At 35.5% G+C, this 17,257-nt stretch overlaps 1 protein-coding gene across 1 annotated transcript; it reads left to right on the top strand.

Annotated features, from left to right (window-relative positions):
- On the top strand, positions 7,218-8,543 carry LOC107614700. Its single transcript, XM_016316843.1, has one exon. The coding sequence runs from the start codon at positions 7,218-7,220 to the stop codon at positions 8,541-8,543; it is 1,326 nt and encodes a 441-aa protein (XP_016172329.1).

The following is a 17,257-nucleotide window of genomic DNA, read 5'->3' as shown; positions in this document are numbered from 1 at the left end:
TTCTCCCATGGGCAAATATATATATATGGATTTTGAATATTATATTATCGAACTTGGAGGTTGACTCTATGGAGCTTGGAGTTTGACTCCATGAAAATTATTGAGTTTGGAGTTTGACTCAATGGATATTATTTTTGAAGTTGAGGATGCGCGCATAGAGAGACTGTCCAATGGTTAACTACCAGGACATGTCGAGTTGGCTATATAACCGACAGATGAGACTCATCAGCCATATGATAGGCATACATTATGTGCATTTGTATGTTTTGCTTGGATGTGCATTGTTTTGGTTTGCTTAATTGCTTAACTCTGCTTATCTACTACTTGTTCTATTTATTGTAATTGCACCTCTATTTGTGTTTTTCTTGCTTGAATTGTATGTATATGTTTTCTGAGAGACCCCTCTTGGAGGTGGTGTGAGGGGGGAGGGGGATTGTTCCACCGGTGATTCGGAGGATTGGAGGAGATAGAAAGTGAAGTGTTAAGTTAAAGTTAGATTTAGAACTTGAATACCTTAAATAACCTACTTAATTTCTGGTTTAGTTGGATCTTTAAGCTGAAATCTGAGTGTCGAAGTTTTAGGAATGCCTCTGGATTTTTCGGGACCTTTTATATTAACTATGCGGGCATCTTTACCATGCTGAAAACCTCCGGTTCTCATTTCATATATATTCTATTGTTTTTCAGATGCAGGTCGAGAAGCACATTGCTGAGCGTTTGGAGTTTTCTGTGCAAGCGAAATGTGGTTATTTTGGGATGTTGTATTTTGTATTTATGCTATGTATATATGTATAAAGATTCTCTTTTGTATATATTTTATATTAGTCCCTCCTAGAGGTTGACTTAGAGAAACAGGTATTTATTCTGTAGTTTGAGTTATATTTTGGGTTGTATAAATATATATAATTATATATTCTGGCCGGCCTTAGCTTCGCAGGTCGAGTCTGAAATTTGATATCTGTGTTTTGGAACTCTGATCTGTATATTATGTTTTTAGCATTTTTTTGAGCTTACTTATCCGTTTTACGATTATTCACGCGAGGGTGAAATGGTTTTCTGTTTTCTTTTGTCTAGCTTATTCTTCAAGACTCCTAGATATAATTTTCTTTCAATTATATTTATACAAGTCTTTTTTTAGAGATCGTAATACCTTATCATTTCTGTTTTACGACTTAAGCGTAAGATTTTGTGTGGTAGGATATTACATAACTGTTATAATTAGAACTTTAAAGTTTAAACCGATATAAATATTGAGCTACAGTGTAATAAGTGTAAGAAAAGCTCATTTTCTCATTTTTTATATTCATATTGAAAACATCCATTTATTTCTTTTTGATTCTCCATTTGCTATTTACTCTCCTAGGAGCTTCTGGTACCTTTCACATTTACTGATAGTTTCTTCAGAATTCTAATGATAAAGTCAGCATGTGTATAAATGTTACTGATTCTTTGGTTAGAAATGTTATTTAAGGTGATATTTATACGCGAAAAAAGGGTAATATAACCTGATAATTAAACAAAAACATGCTCTATAGTAAGTTGTGTAAAAATTAGACTTTAATTTTTGACTTCTTATTTGTAATTAGACTCATATAAAAACAAAATTTTTTAAGCAAAAACAACAAAAAATATAGGAAAATAATATGATAAAAATTACATATAAAAAAAAATTGATAAAAATGTATAGGGAGAGTAGGAGTAAAACAGGTCAGGTCAGGCCAGACTTTGTTCTTAACAGGTCTGGCTTGTCATGTAGTTAATTGGCCTGAGCCTGCAGTCTATTATAGACTTTTTTCAAAGTACTAAACCTGGTCTAGTTTAAAGCCTGTTAAAAGGCCTGCTAATTTTTTTTTTACAAAAATAAAAATATTATTTAAAATTTTTTTAATAAATATATTTATATATAAAATGTCATATTTAATATTTATAAAATTTTTTAAACTTTTAAAATATTTAAAATATAATAATAAAAAAATTATTTATATATATAATTATGTATTAAAAGGCCCACGCAAGTTTGACAGACTAATAAGACTAATTAATGAGCCTGAATCTGGCCTATTAACATAATAAAACTTTTATAAGAACATGAACTTTTGTCTATTTTATAACAGATCAGGCCAGACCAAATTAAATACAGGCCAAGTTACAGGACCCTAGCAAATCGTCTGGCCTTTTTCCACCCGTGAGCGAGTAATTGGTACCACACTTTTTGAAGAGGAAAGCAAAAGAGTCAAAGACATGCACCGGCGTTAGCTAGTCAAGTAGTGTGTGTAAGTTGATGCTCCTTCCTTCTCAAATAACGACAACAACTTTATTACAAACATTTAAACAAACCAAACAATGCAACTTGTGGTTCAACTTCAACCAATCCACCCATCTATCCATTCATATACATACTAATAATTTTCTCTTGCATGTGTTGCGAACTAAGACCATCTAAACATTATTATTTGAATTCCATTTGGAGGGATTACTTGTCCATAATAGGGTGCTGTAATTAATTCGGACGTCGACATATATTTATACCATTTCGTCAATGTGAACACAAAAAGTCACAACACACCTTAAGAAAATTATGGATCCTAATAGCGGCTTCTTTTGTTTTTCTGCCTTCAATTCAATGAATTGACCAAAAATGTTTATAATTTATATATTGGCTACCTATCTAGGCTGGCCAGGGTGTGCTTCACTCACCTTTTTTGGTCATGGTCATTATTCAATTGTGGGACCCACTTTTTTCCATTATGTTCCCCACTTTTCACCATTCACAATTTATTCTATCTATACTAAGATTAATGATTTTCTTGCATTATGTTATGTATGTCAAAATCAAATTATATGGTGCGAATACATGGCTTAAACGGAGATACTCAAGCTTGGCTTATTGTTTTGTGAGATATTTTTTATTCATAACATGCTTGGGTCAAACATGGTCAACTCAATATTTTGTCTCTTTTGGGTTTATGTAATTTTTTTACGGGATGTTCCTATAAAGACGCGTAAAATGTCTTTTTTTGTAAAGATACTTACGTGTCGCATTATTATTAGACGTATTAATAAACCGGTTATTTTTGAATTTCTTAACAAATTAAAATAAAACCGATTTTTTTATAACAATAACAATAAATCAAATTATTTTGGAATTTAATTGTATTTTTAAATTTTTAGTGATTTAAATATCTGTAAAACAAAAAATCAGGGATATATTTGTCTTTTTATAAAAAAATTTAAAGATATTAGTTTAATTTGTATAATTCGATCGGATTAAATCAGGTCTAATAATTATAATATATGCTTTGAGATTTTTTTAAAAAAGATACTGTAATATTTATATTTTATGTTTTGATGATGATGATTTAAAATAAAAAATAAACAGTATAATTTGCCAACTACTAATATTCTCGTTAATTTATATTTTTACTTTTATCAAGAGATTATGATATAATACCCATGTTTCCCACAGTTTCTTAATCCAGTTTTCATATTTTATTATTGAAATGTGAAAACAACGACTACAGAATAAATAATTGAGTTCTTTTTATAGGTTCATTTCCATATTTTAGATTAATTATATCAAATGCGGAAATATGAAAGACTTAAAAAGTTTTGCAACAATAAGCATGTGCTACATTATTATAACTTAAATTTCTATAATATATCAATATTAAAGGAGGAACGTGACAATAAGAGGTTAGTTTAATAAACAAGTTTAGTCAGATTAATTAAGAATTTAATTACGATAAATTGTTTAATTAAAGGTAGAATGCCAACACTACTTGACGCAACTTTTGAATCCGAGTTATATTATGCCCTTTTTTTAATTTTAACCTGTCGTTCTCATTTTTTTCTATATGTAACCTTTATTATTTGTCAACTATAATATATTAAAATATTAAGAATTATACTCTAATATTCTCTCTCTCCACCAGTAATTTCGTAATAGTATTCTTTAAATTGTTTTTGGTCCGTTAGAGTAAAGCAAAACAAACAACAACAAACTCGGAACTGAACTAACGCATGAACCCTCTCCAAATCTCTCCTCAACTCCGAAAATAAAGGACACAACGGATGGAGGCTCCATCTACTCCAACAAATCCGCATAACTACCCTCAACAAACCCCAATATATACGGATTACATACTCAAGTTGTAGGTACGCTATTCACTCTAGTTTTCCTCCTGAACTCTCTTATACTGATACTTACTTGAGCGTCGGAGTCCCTTTTCAGGTACCCAACCCCACCCCTCCAGTAGAAGACGACGTTCCTCTCCTATCACTCTAAGGAAAGCCAGTCTGTGTGTTATCAAAACGTGCTATACCTTGGAGTCAACTCTCATACAGGAACATTTGGCGCCCACCGTGGGGCAAGATTTATCTAACCCCATTTTTTCCTCTACTCTGTGCATTTTTTATCCCCCTTTCTTGCAGGACACAAACAATGCGGATGAACAAAGCCACGCTCCCTCTGACATCAACCAGCCGGAGATGTTAGCAATCAATGAGGCCCTCAGAGCCGAGAACCAAAGGATGGCCGAACTCCTGCGACAAATGGAGCACGATCGTGCAAAGGGTGAACACAAAAACACCGAACAAAAAGAGGAAAATGACGAGCATTCCTCCGAAACCAAACAAACCACCCCCAAAACGACAAAGACTATAGTCAAAAGAACCAACCCCTTCACAAAACAAGTTATGAACTTCAAAATGCCCGAAAATCTCACCCTACCTTCAACCCTAAAACCTTACCAAGGAATAGGAGACCCAAACGTCCACGTAACCAAATTTTACACCATGATGTTCATGAATAAAGAGTCCGACCCCATCCTCTGCCGAACTTTTCCAACCTTCCTAGACGGGGCCCACTCATCTGGTTTTCCAACTTACCTGAAGGTTCTATCTCAAGTTTCGATGAGTTAGCCGACCAATTCGTCAACCACTTCGCGGCCTCAAAAATCTATGTCCACAACTCAGACTATCTCAGCACAATCAAGCAGGGACCGAATGAAAGGCTGAAGGATTACATGACCAGATTCGCGGAAGCGACTAATGAGATACCCAATCTGAATCCCGAAGTCCATCTTCACGCTCTAAAGAGTGGCCTCCGCCCTGGGAAATTCCAAGAGTCCATCGTCATAGCAAAGCCCAAAACCCTAGCCGAGTTTCGAGAAAAAGCAACAACTTAAATCGAGGTAGAAGAGTTTCGAGCACTCCGGAGGGCCGAAAAATCCACCCCAAACAGGGAAGAAGATAGACGAAGCAGGCATCCAACCAGCAGGACAGACCAAAGGCCGTTCAGGCTAACATCTAAATTCGACACATACACCCCTTTTAACACAAAAAGAGAGAACATAGTAAAGGATATACTACACTCTAAACTCATCAAACCCCCAAGCAGAGCCGGTACCTACCAGGACCAAAGGCACGTGGACAAATCCAAATACTGCGCCTTCCATCAAAAGTACGGCCATACAACAGACGACTGCGTGATAGCAAAAGACGTCCTCGAAAAATTAGCACGCCAGGGACTGTTGGACAAGTATATCGACACGCGAACTCGAAGAAAAAACACCAAAGAACTCGGCCACCAACAAAAAACAACCGACAACCCTCGATACAAGGGGAGAAAGGTAGACAATGATAACAATCTACCCCGCCGAATAATAAACTATATTTCTGGTGGCTTTGCAGGTGGAGGATGCACAAGCTCGGCAAGAAAGAGGTATGATGACTATAACAGAATCAACAATACCTTGGCCAACCAACGCGGACAAACCAGGAATATCATTCAGCCCCGAAGATTACAAGGCCGCCGACCGAAACCTAGAAGACCCCGTAGTCATCACAGCACAAGTCGGAGAACCCCTGGTAAAAAAGATCCTCATGGACCCGGGGAGCAGCACCGACGTACTATTCTACTCAACCTTCCAAAAGATGAACCTGAGCGACAAACTCCTGCAACCGTCATCCGGGGAATTGGTAGGTTTCTCAGGTGAGCGAGTCTCTATCCGAGGTTACATTTGGTTACAAACTACTTTCGGGGATTACCCCAACAACAGAACTTTAGAAATACAATATTTGGTGGTAGATTGCAAAAGTCCATATAACATTATCCTAGGCAGACCGTTGTTGAACGCGTTCAACGCTGTTGTTTCCACTGTACATTTGTGTGTCAAGTTTATTTCGCAGGACAACAAAGTGGTGACAATCCATGGAGACCAGAAAGAAGCCAGACAGTGCTATAATGCCAGTTTAAAAAACGAACAACCGAAACATCTCGACCAGCAATATGTCCAAGCAGTATACAACTCGGATCAGCTACCTCCTTTGGCAAACCTGGACCCAAGAACCAACAACCAGGAACGATCTATGCCCCTTGATGACCTCACCAAAGTGCAGTTGGCAAACAACAAAGATAGATACACATACCTCGGAAACGCACTAAAGGAGGCAGAACGAACTCAACTGGTGGAGCTCTTAAGACAAAACGTTGACTTATTCGCCTGGACCCCAGCAGATAGACCTGGAATAGACCCAAACGTTATCTGCCACAAACTAGTGATCAACCTGTTAATAGCCCAGAAGAAGAGACACCTAGGAACTGACAAAAGGACAGCCTCTTTGGAGGAAACCCAGAAGTTATTATCCGCCGGGTTCATCAAGGAACTCAGGTACTCAACATGGTTGGCCAATGTCGTGATGGTAAAGAAGAATAATGGCAAATGGAGGATGTGTGTTGACTATACAGACCTCAATAAAGCCTGCCCAAAGGATGCCTACCCCCTCCCATGCATCGACAAACTCGTGGACAATTCCTCTGGTTTCCGATGCTTAAGCTTTATGGACGCTTACTCTGGTTACAACCAAATCCTAATGCATGAAGGAGACCAAGACAAGACTGCCTTTATCACTGACAACGGCAACTTTTGCTACAAGGTCATGCCATTCGGACTCAAAAACGCAGGCGCCACCTACCAATGCCTCATGGATAAGATCTTCTCAAAACAAATCGGACGAAACATAGAAGTCTATGTCGACGATATGGTGGCAAAATCAACACAAACATCAAACCACGCTGAAGACTTAACAGAGATCTTCCAACAACTATGAAGATATAATATGAAGCTCAACCTGGAGAAATGTGCCTTTGGGGTACAAAGTGAGAAATTCCTCGGCTTCATGCTCACGTGCCGAGGTATAGAGGCAAACCCAGAAAAATGCTAAGTCATTCTCAATATGCGAAGTCCGAGGACAATAAAGGAAGCACAATAACTAACCGACCGACTTGCAGCACTAGCAAGGTTCCTACCCTGTATAGCACAATGATCGCATCACTTTTTCAAAAAGTTGAAGAAACAGCCTTCACAGAACTCAAAACCCTACTCACAACACCTCCAATCCTCCGAACACCAAAAACAGGTAAACCATTATATTTGTATTTATCAATCACTAACCATGCTATCAGTTCCGTTTTAGTAGCAGAAATAGACAAACAACAACACCCGGTATACTTCGTCAGCAAATCACTTCAAGGCGCCGAGTCCCGCTATCCAAAGCTGGAGAAATTAGCCTTAGCACTCGTCATGACAGCCAGACGACTACGACACTACTTTCAAAGCCATACCATCATAGTCAGAACAGAACAACCCCTAAGGCAGATACTGACGAGGCCCGAACTGGCAGGAAGGCTAATCAAGTGGTCCATCGAATTATCAGAATACGACATCCAATACCAGTCCAGAGGCGCCATCAAATCACAAACGTTAACCGACTTCGTCGCCGAGCTGACACAAAAAGACCAAGCTCCTAAAGAAAACCCATGGACGCTATACGTCGACGGGGCCTCAAACAGCAAAGGCTCCGGAGCAAGGATACTCCTCGAAAACAACCAAGGAATACAACTCGAACAATCGCTTCAATTCACCTTCCACGCAAGCAACAACCAGGCAGAATACGAAGCTTTAATAGCAGGATTACGCCTAGCACAAACCATGGGAATAACACAAATAAACGTCAAATGCGACTCCCTCTTGGTGGTGCAACAGGTGACGGGTAAGTTTCAGGTAAAAGACCCCCTCCTTGAAAAATACAATACAATGGTTAACAACCTCATAAGGGACTTTGATATATTCAATATTCTTCACATACCAAGGGAACAAAACAACAGAGCAGATCTCCTCTCCAAATTGGCAACAACAAGAAGTCAATACAACAACCCCATATTATCACAGTTAACACTGGATGAGCCCAGTGTTACCCTAACAACAGTTGCAAGTGTTATGCAGGAAGACGACTGGAGATCACCAATAGTTAATTACCTGAAAACAGGAATAATGCCCGACAACATCAAAGACACAAAGAAATTCAAAAGACAGGCTAGCTTCTACACCATATTAGGAACCGATCTATACAAGAGAGGATTCACGAGACCCCTCCTCCGATGCATAAGCACCGCCGAAGCAAAATTGGCCATGGACGAGGTCCACGAAGGAGTCTGTGGCACTCACATTGGTGGCAGAAGCTTAGCCGCAAAAATACTCTGAGCCGGTTATTATTGGCCGACGTTAAAACAAGATTGCATGCGCAAAGTAACCCACTGCGACCAATGCCAACGCCATGCACCAATCATCCACAACCCAGCCGAGCAGTTACATACATCCGAGGTATGCTGGCCATTCAACAAATGGGGACTAGACATCCTCGGGCCATTCCCTCCAGCTCCGGGCCAGGTCAAATTTTTAATTGTTGCTATAGATTACTTTACCAAATGGATAGAGGCTATACCATTAGCAAAAATCACTTCTGAAAAAATGATTTCTTTCGTATGGAAAAACATATTGTGTCGCTTTGGTATACCTCACTCCATCATCACTGATAATGGAAGACAATTTATAGATCAACGATTCACCAACTTTTTGCAAAATTTCAAAATAACCCAACAATTTTCCTCAGTTGAACATCCACAGATTAACGGTCTAGCAGAGGCCGCCAATAAGGTAATTTTGCAGGGCCTTAAGAAAAAACTAGAAGACTCAAAAGGGGAATGGGCCGAACTCATCCCTGAAGTAATTTGGAGCTACAACACCACGGAACAGTCCTCAACAAAAGAAACCCCGTTCAGACTGGTGTACGGGAGCGATGCTATGGTCCCAATCGAAGTATCCCTGCAAAGCAATAGGACCACAAACACGAATGAAAATGACAACATAAAAAGAAGAAAGACCGAGCTCGACCTGATGGAAGAAGACTACAACAAATCAACACTACAACAACTAGCAACAAAACGAGCTATAGCATGAAAATACAACAAGAAAATCAAATCAAGAACATTTTCAGAAGGCGACCTCATACTCAGAAAGGTCGAAGACATAAGAAAGCCACACGGACATGGCAAACTAAGCGCAAATTGGGAAGGACCATTCAAAGTACACAAAGTCGTCGGCAAGGGGCTTACAAAATACAAAAGCTCGATGGAACTATCCTACCAAACACATGGAACATATCATCCCTGAAATTATATTTCAGCTAATGTATAAGTCGGACATGGTGATGCACTCTTTTTCCTACTACCAGATTTTCTCCCTAAGGAGGGTTTTGCTGGAGAGGTTTTAATGAGGCACACCATCCCGCACTTTCCGAATATATTAATACTATGACTCTATTCCTATTGGCACTACTTTATCAAAGTCCCAATAGGGCAAACGTCACATTTTCAATGTTTAAGCAAAACTTGTCAAAAATAAAACACGGGTATAACAACTCAACAACTCAACCTCTCAAATAAGCAAACACAATCAATCTAAAACCCTGCGCAAATGCACCAATACACAATAGTAGGCATAATACTTACTCAAAATATACCAGAACAGCAATAACCAAACCTCTGCCCGAGGAACAAGTTTCAATCAAAACATTCAAATAACAAAGTTGGCCTTCAAAAAGGCAACACTAACCTAATACAAAAAACTAACATACACAAGTCAAAGTTTTTTCTTTTCCTTCCTCTCTATGAAGCAGGATTCTCCCCTTGACCCTCGACATCGTCGTCATCTTCAACCAACTCACCCCCAACAATGACCTTACAAGGGTCCATCTTCGACAGATCACCATCCGGTAACAAGAACTTTGCTTGCTCAACAGCCCTATCGAATCCAGTCGCAAACATTTCAAGACCATGATTTTCCTTATCATCCTCAGCTTGTTTCTTTTCAACCCCAAGCTCAACAATCCTACCCTCAAGCACAGCCTTTTCCTCACCAGACTTCTTCAATGACAATTCAGCCACCTTAAGCTTCTCCCCTAGCTGGTTCACCAAATCCAATGCATCTTGGAGCTTACCACTTTTTTTCACATTTTCACGAATAAGCTGATCCATTGCAGCTTTGTCAAAGACAACCCTGAAGCGCTTTAACTCCTCAGTCCGACCAACACACATCAAGCGCGCTCCAATAACCTAAAGAAAAACACAAAGATATAAACCAGCAAAACAAAGTATAACACAAAAAGAAAGCCCGTCAATTATACCTGCAAATACTGGGCAACCCCAACCTCACCCACTTCGTGAATAAGCTTAACATCTGAAGGATTCTGCACATGCTCATCCGCCATCAAAGTGAACGGAAAATGCTCACTCCATAAAGACGTCAAATCATCATCACCCCTATAGCTATGTAACACCATCTGGTTCTTTGTAAACCTCTTCACTTGATCCAAGTTAACCTCGGACTCTAATTCCTCCTCGGCCATAACCTTACTCTTCTTCACCTCTCCTCTTCTTCTTTTAAAATTAACCTTCTTAGGCGAAGGTTGGTCGACCTCAGCACCTTTCTCGGCCATAGCTTGACTGGTAGAACCTTGCTTTTCAACATTCTTCGTTCGGAAGAAAGCTCGCAAACTGGACGAGGTCACTTTCGGCACCTTCTCAACTACAAAAACACAAAGAACATACATCATTATTCATAACCAAGTAACAACACACAAAACGGTCGAAAGCAGTTACCTATATATCCATCAAGGGCATCACTATCACCCTCTAAGTCAAGAAGATCGACAACAGACAGCAAGCTCGACGACGAAATATGATTCACCAGAAACTCCACAAGCATTTCATTCCTATACTCCATATTGTCCATACCAAGTATCTGCCTAGGCCTCGGAACCCAGAACAGAGGAAACCTCTCCAAAAGACACTCGTCGACAAACCACGGATACTCACCCTCTACAACGCCTACCTTCAGAAACATTGACTTGAAACCCTTATAGGAGGACCTATACAAACTAAAGATGGCGCGCCCAGGAACACTAGCCAAATTCAACCAACATCCCCGCCTAACCCCCTTACACTGAAACAACGCAAAGAAAACCTCCAGCGACGGTTGAACCTCCAAACAACTCATCAAAATCTGGAAAGCCCTAACAAATGCTCACGAATTAGGATGTAACTGTGACGGGGCACACTTCAACTGCATCAACACACCACATTCAAACTCAAAAAAAGGAAACCTAACGCCCAGGTCAACAAAAATACAGCTATAAATGAAAAAGAACTCAAACCCCTCTCCACGATGGAATACACGATCGTCAGCGGAACAAGGAAGAAACTTAAGTTTCAAATCACTACCCTCTCTAACCCAGGAAGAAACAGAACCTAATTGAGCAACACTAAGTTCATCATCAAACACAGAGGCATAGCCCTTCACCGATTCGGCAACCCACGAATACGGATTAACAGGATCCCAAACCCACACGTCTTCAACCAGATTTACCTCTGTCTTCACAACTGCGCCTATCTCTACCTTCTTCCCCTTTTCCATTTTCAAACAACAATATCGAAGAGAAGACAAAGAACAACGACAAGACAAAGCAAATAAAGGGACAGCACAACTAACCTTTACTCATCTTCTGCGAACAAGAGAGAAGAAAAAACAAAAAACCACATGCAAATGGATAGAACAAAAAACCAGACAGTTAGCCCACTACCCCCACCGCAAGCGTTACACCTCCCAGACCAAACCCTAGCCGTCCAACGTGCGGATCATCAAATTCAATCAACGGCCCGATCTTAAACACTCTTTTCCAAAACCCAAAGCGCATTTAATGCAGTTTCATTTTCCAAAATAAAAACTCTCTCTCCTACTAAGCACTCCGCGCGAAAATTCAAATCACAACAACTTGAAGTAAAAGCAGTGAACAAGTTAAGATTGGGGGCTCCGAGTTATAGCTCGGCACAAAAACCAAAAATTTCTGCGAAAATCAGTTCCGAGTTATAACCCACGAGTATAAGTTTAACCTGTTCATAAATCGAGAAACAGGTCAACCTTGGGGGCTATGGTCCGTTAGAGTAAAGCAAAACAAACAACAACAAACTCGGAACTGAACTAACGCATGAACCTTCCCCAAATCTCTCCTCAACTCCGAAAATAAAGGACACAACGGATGGAGGCTCCATCCACTCCAACAAATCCGCATAACCACCCTCAACAAACCCCAATATATACGGATTACATACTCAAGTTGTAGGTACGCTATTCACTCTAGTTTTCCTCCTGAAATCTCTCATACTGATATTTACTTGAGTGTCGGAGTCCCTTTTCAGGTACCCAACGCCGCCCCTCCAGTAGAAGACGATGTTCCTCTCCCATCACTCTAAGAAAAGCCAGTCTGTGTGTTATCAGAACGTGCTATACCTCAGAGTCAACTCTCATACAGGAACAATTCTTAATTCCAAATTTTTTTTAATGAGTGTATATTCAATCAAAGAAATAGATACAAACAAATAGAATAAGTATGTTTAAATAAATAATGACAATTACGAGGATTATCAAAGTGTCCCTTAATTAGTTTTTATATTAGTATGTAAGTACAATAATATTAAAGGGGAATTGAATTATAAAAATAATGACAATTACTGGTTTTATAGTTTTATTAGCCACCTTGAAGTGCTTAAATTAAATCACTTACTAATAACAGTTTTTTTTAGTTAGGAGTGAGACTCGAATTTGCAGTCTTTAATTGAGCATAAAAAAATTATGTCATTTGAATTATAATTCGTTGGCATACTAATAATTGTTTACAGTCCACAACTAAAAATAAGCTAAAAAATAAAGAGTAAAAATTAAATAGGTTTAAAAGTAAAGAATAAAAATTAAATAGACTAACAGAGCTGTAATTTAAAAATTCATAAAAAGAACTCTAAGTTCTTTAATGAATTTATAAACTTTACACTATTTTAAAGATAAATAATTAAATTGTAAATTACGAAATGTAAATTGTGGAATTTAAATTGTTTTAAATAAACAAATAGAAAATACATCTCGGAAAGCTTTACAAATAAACTTTAATTAAGTTCTTATAACAAATAGTAAAATTTTGTTCATTTAGAAAAATAAAGGGTTAATAATAATAACCTAAGTATTAATCTTTTAAAATTAACTACTAGTGTAGTAGGCAAATTTAAAATCTTATACGAATCTTTTTTAGATATTAACCTTAATGATTAATCTCTTAAAACTTACAACAATTTAACACTTCAGATCTAAAAAATTTAGACATTTTTATTTATTATTTTTTTTTAAAGTTAAAAGTGAGACTCGAATCTACGGTCTCTAAGGTAGTGTTTAGTGGAGAGACAGAGACTGAAATACTGAGACTGAGAGACAGAGACTAAGAGACAGAGATTGAAATAAATCTCAATATTCTATTTGGTGTAAATTAGGAGACAGAAATTGAAACAAGAATAAAACTCTAATTTAATTTGCACAAAGGGTAAAATTGGAATTAATTAATTGCAATGAGAGTATTTTAGGTATAAAATGTTATTAAAATTTCAGCCTCTGTCTCTAAAAATTTCAGTCTTCTGTGTCCCTACTTTTTGGAGGTACTGAAATACTGAAATTTTGAAGACAGAGACAGAAATTTTAGTACTAGTCTCTGAGCCAACAAACATGATACTGAGTTTCAGTCTTTCAGTCTCTATCCCAATACCTCAAAACAAATATTACCTAAGTAAATATAAAAAGATTATGTCATTTGTATTATAATTCGTTGGTATTTTTATTTATCATTAAAAATATATTAAAAAATTTTTGTGTATGCAATAATCTATTAGACAGTGACGAACCCTTAAATAGGACTCACTATCGCGACGGATTAGTCCTTGACTTGTTGGACTAAAAAATACAGTGAAAAATAAAAAAAAAATATTAAAAAATAAAAGAAATGTGAGAAATGGTATGAAGACAATCTCTGTGCAGGACTGAGTCTGAGTGTATGGTTAACAACTCCTGGAGATAAGTCATGGTGTCGGTGTTTGACTTTTATGTAAGATTCATTCTCTCTTCTTTTTCCTTGCAAAATAAATACTGACAAATAAAATAGTAGTTGTTAAAAATGGCCCAAGTTGCAGCAATCCACTTCTTAATAAGTCACCCAAAAAAAAATTCCACTAATTAATAAATATTTAAAAATCTTTAATAACAAAAAAATTAGTTAAAAGTGATCAAAATTTATTTTAGTATTTATTAATTATTGTAATAATTAATAAATATTAAATATACTTTTGTCCCAAAAATTTTCAATTTGTATTAAATATATCCTTAAAGACTAATTTTTAATTTAAAAAAAATTAGAATCAATTCGACAACAATTTCATCATAATAATAACCTTTAAAATAAGCAAATCAAGTATAATTTTCATGCATTATTATTAGATTAGTCTTAATTTTTTTAAAAATTTAGTTGTCAAGAATATATTTGATGCAAATTAAAAGTTTTTGACACAAAATTAAAACAAAATTAAATAAACTTAAGAATATTTTTAAAATTTTAGTCAAATTTTAGAAACAAATATAATTTACTCATAAATTTATTATTTAAAATACAAATTTAATCTTTAAATTTATGTACTGAAATTTTAATATATTTATAATATTAATTTAGACTAGTTCAAGATTTAATTTACTATTTTTTTTGGTCAAATCAATTTGTCTAGCCTAATTTTAACAAAAATAATACGATTTAATCGATTATATATATTAAATTTTAATTATTAAAAAACATCTTTATAAAAAACGTTTTTAGTATCTTTATCTGAGTGGTTCTTTCTTTTAAATTCATGCACAATGTGGAATATTATTGCTACAATGCATTCACAATTAATAATAGTGTACGTATAAGTCATGAATGTCAATTAATTAGTAATAAAATATAACATATTTTCCATTTCCATTATTATTTGCTTTAAATGTGGCCACCAGAAAAAAACGAATGAAGGAAGAAACATATACATAGAGGCATAGACTGAATAAAGTAAAGCCTAGAGCAAAGGGGAAAAAATAGTTTTACTTGAATTTTCGCGTGGAAGTCGTGTTTGGAAGTCAAATTCAACAGAGGCTTATCTCAGTCACCTAAATAATTTTCTCATTTTTTGCTTTCTTTCAGCTCCACGTCACCTACTATATTTTCCAACATTTTAAATAAAATAAAACTCATACATGAAAAAATTGTTATACCATCACTAAATTAAATACGTAGTGTTGTATTATTAAAAAAATAACTATGTTAAGTGTACACTAAAATTTAGAGTAAAGTATATTTTTTGTTCCTAAAGTTTGGCAAAAGTTTTAAAAATATCTTAAATTTTATTTTGTTTCAATTTTGTCCCAAAATTTTTTGATTTGCATCAAATATATTGTCGACGGCTAAATTTTCATAAAATTTAAGACCAATTTAACAATAATGCATGAAAATTATACTTAATTTGCTTGTGTTGAGGGTTGTTCTTATGAAATTGTTATTGAATTGGTCTTAAATTTTTTGAAAAATTAGTCGTCAGGACTACATTTGATACAAATCGAAAATTTTTGGGATAAAATTTAAATAAAATAAAATTTAGGGATATTTTTAAAACTTTTGTCAAACTTCAAGGACAAAAAATATACTTTACCCATAAAATAATAACATAACTAAAGTAGTACACATATGACAGCGATTGTTTTTGGTATACATGTCCATCAAAACATAGACACAGGAGTACACAGGAGTACATGTATGGTGTTTGTTTATTGAGATAAAAATGATGAAAGACATAGTCATACACAAACACCCATTAAAAACATGTATTTTGTGTCTCTCTAAAATAAAATGCTGAAACACTAATTTTTAACTTGAGACACTAATTTTTTAGAAAGTACACTTATATATACTCAAAATTTGAATAGGGTGAGCCTCTTTGAATTTATTTATGAGGTCCACATTATCAGTTATCTTCTTAACTTTATAAGAAGGTGAAAAATGTGGATTATCAGATATTTGAACTTGAACGATGAAGAGAAAGATCTTATCAATAGGAGTGGATCAAGTATCTCTACACAGCTCTTTCCCAAAACTTGTTTTGCCTCCTTGTCAAAGACTACATAACATGCATAGTCAGAATCATCAATGACATCAAGCTTTATTCGATACCTACTTAAAAAAGAAAATAACATAAAAAAAAGTTAAATATAGACTTATTCAATATCTAATCCAATATACATAGACTTTAATTTAAAAAAATAAATAAATAACCTTAGAGTCATGGATAAAAGGATATTAGTAGAAAACTTGCGTCTTCATCGAGCCAAACCATCTCAATTGAGTATGGCAATGGAGAATTTTTGTAACTTGATAGTGTCCATGACCGTATCACTCGTATACGTACACACAAATTATCGATTGTAGGATTGATGTCAGCAATTTTGTGAATACCAGCCATTGGAATAAGTATGGAGATTTTGGATATATGTAAAAAAAGGGATTGATGTACTTTAAATTGTGGTGTTTTACATCTCTCATAACTTATCCTTTTATAGTTGCATCATAACTAAATTTTTTTAAATTTGGTTGACTTCAATTTAAAATTTAAAAAATAACAAACTAAGTAAAACAACCCAAACTTAAAATTTGAAAATAACAACCTAAATAAATAATAATTTAAAAATTCTAAACTAACGTAAATCTTTATTTATAGTAATATTAGTATGTAACAACCGAAGAATAATTAACGTAAATTTTTTTAAAACTCTAAATTTCTTTAAAAGAATTTATGTAGCTGCAATTTAAAAAAAATCAACAAAATTTTAAAAAATAATTCTAAAAAGAATTAACAGATTTTTAAAAAATAGTGTTAAAATATAAAAAAGAACCCAACAATAAAAAATTTAAAGTTTAATAAAATAAATTCAATAAAAAAAAATTTAAAATAAATCTAAAATGAATCTAT

This window comes from Arachis ipaensis, chromosome B09 (genome assembly GCF_000816755.2).
Source record: "Arachis ipaensis cultivar K30076 chromosome B09, Araip1.1, whole genome shotgun sequence".
Classification (NCBI taxonomy): Eukaryota; Viridiplantae; Streptophyta; class Magnoliopsida; order Fabales; family Fabaceae; genus Arachis; species Arachis ipaensis.
Note: the sequence above shows the minus strand (reverse complement) of the source record. Positions and strands in the feature narration are given on the sequence as shown.

Coding starts and splice junctions, on each gene's coding strand:
- LOC107614700 (XM_016316843.1), top strand. CDS start 7,218: ATGCTAAGTCATTCTCAATATGCGAAGTCCGAGGACAATAAAGGAAGC.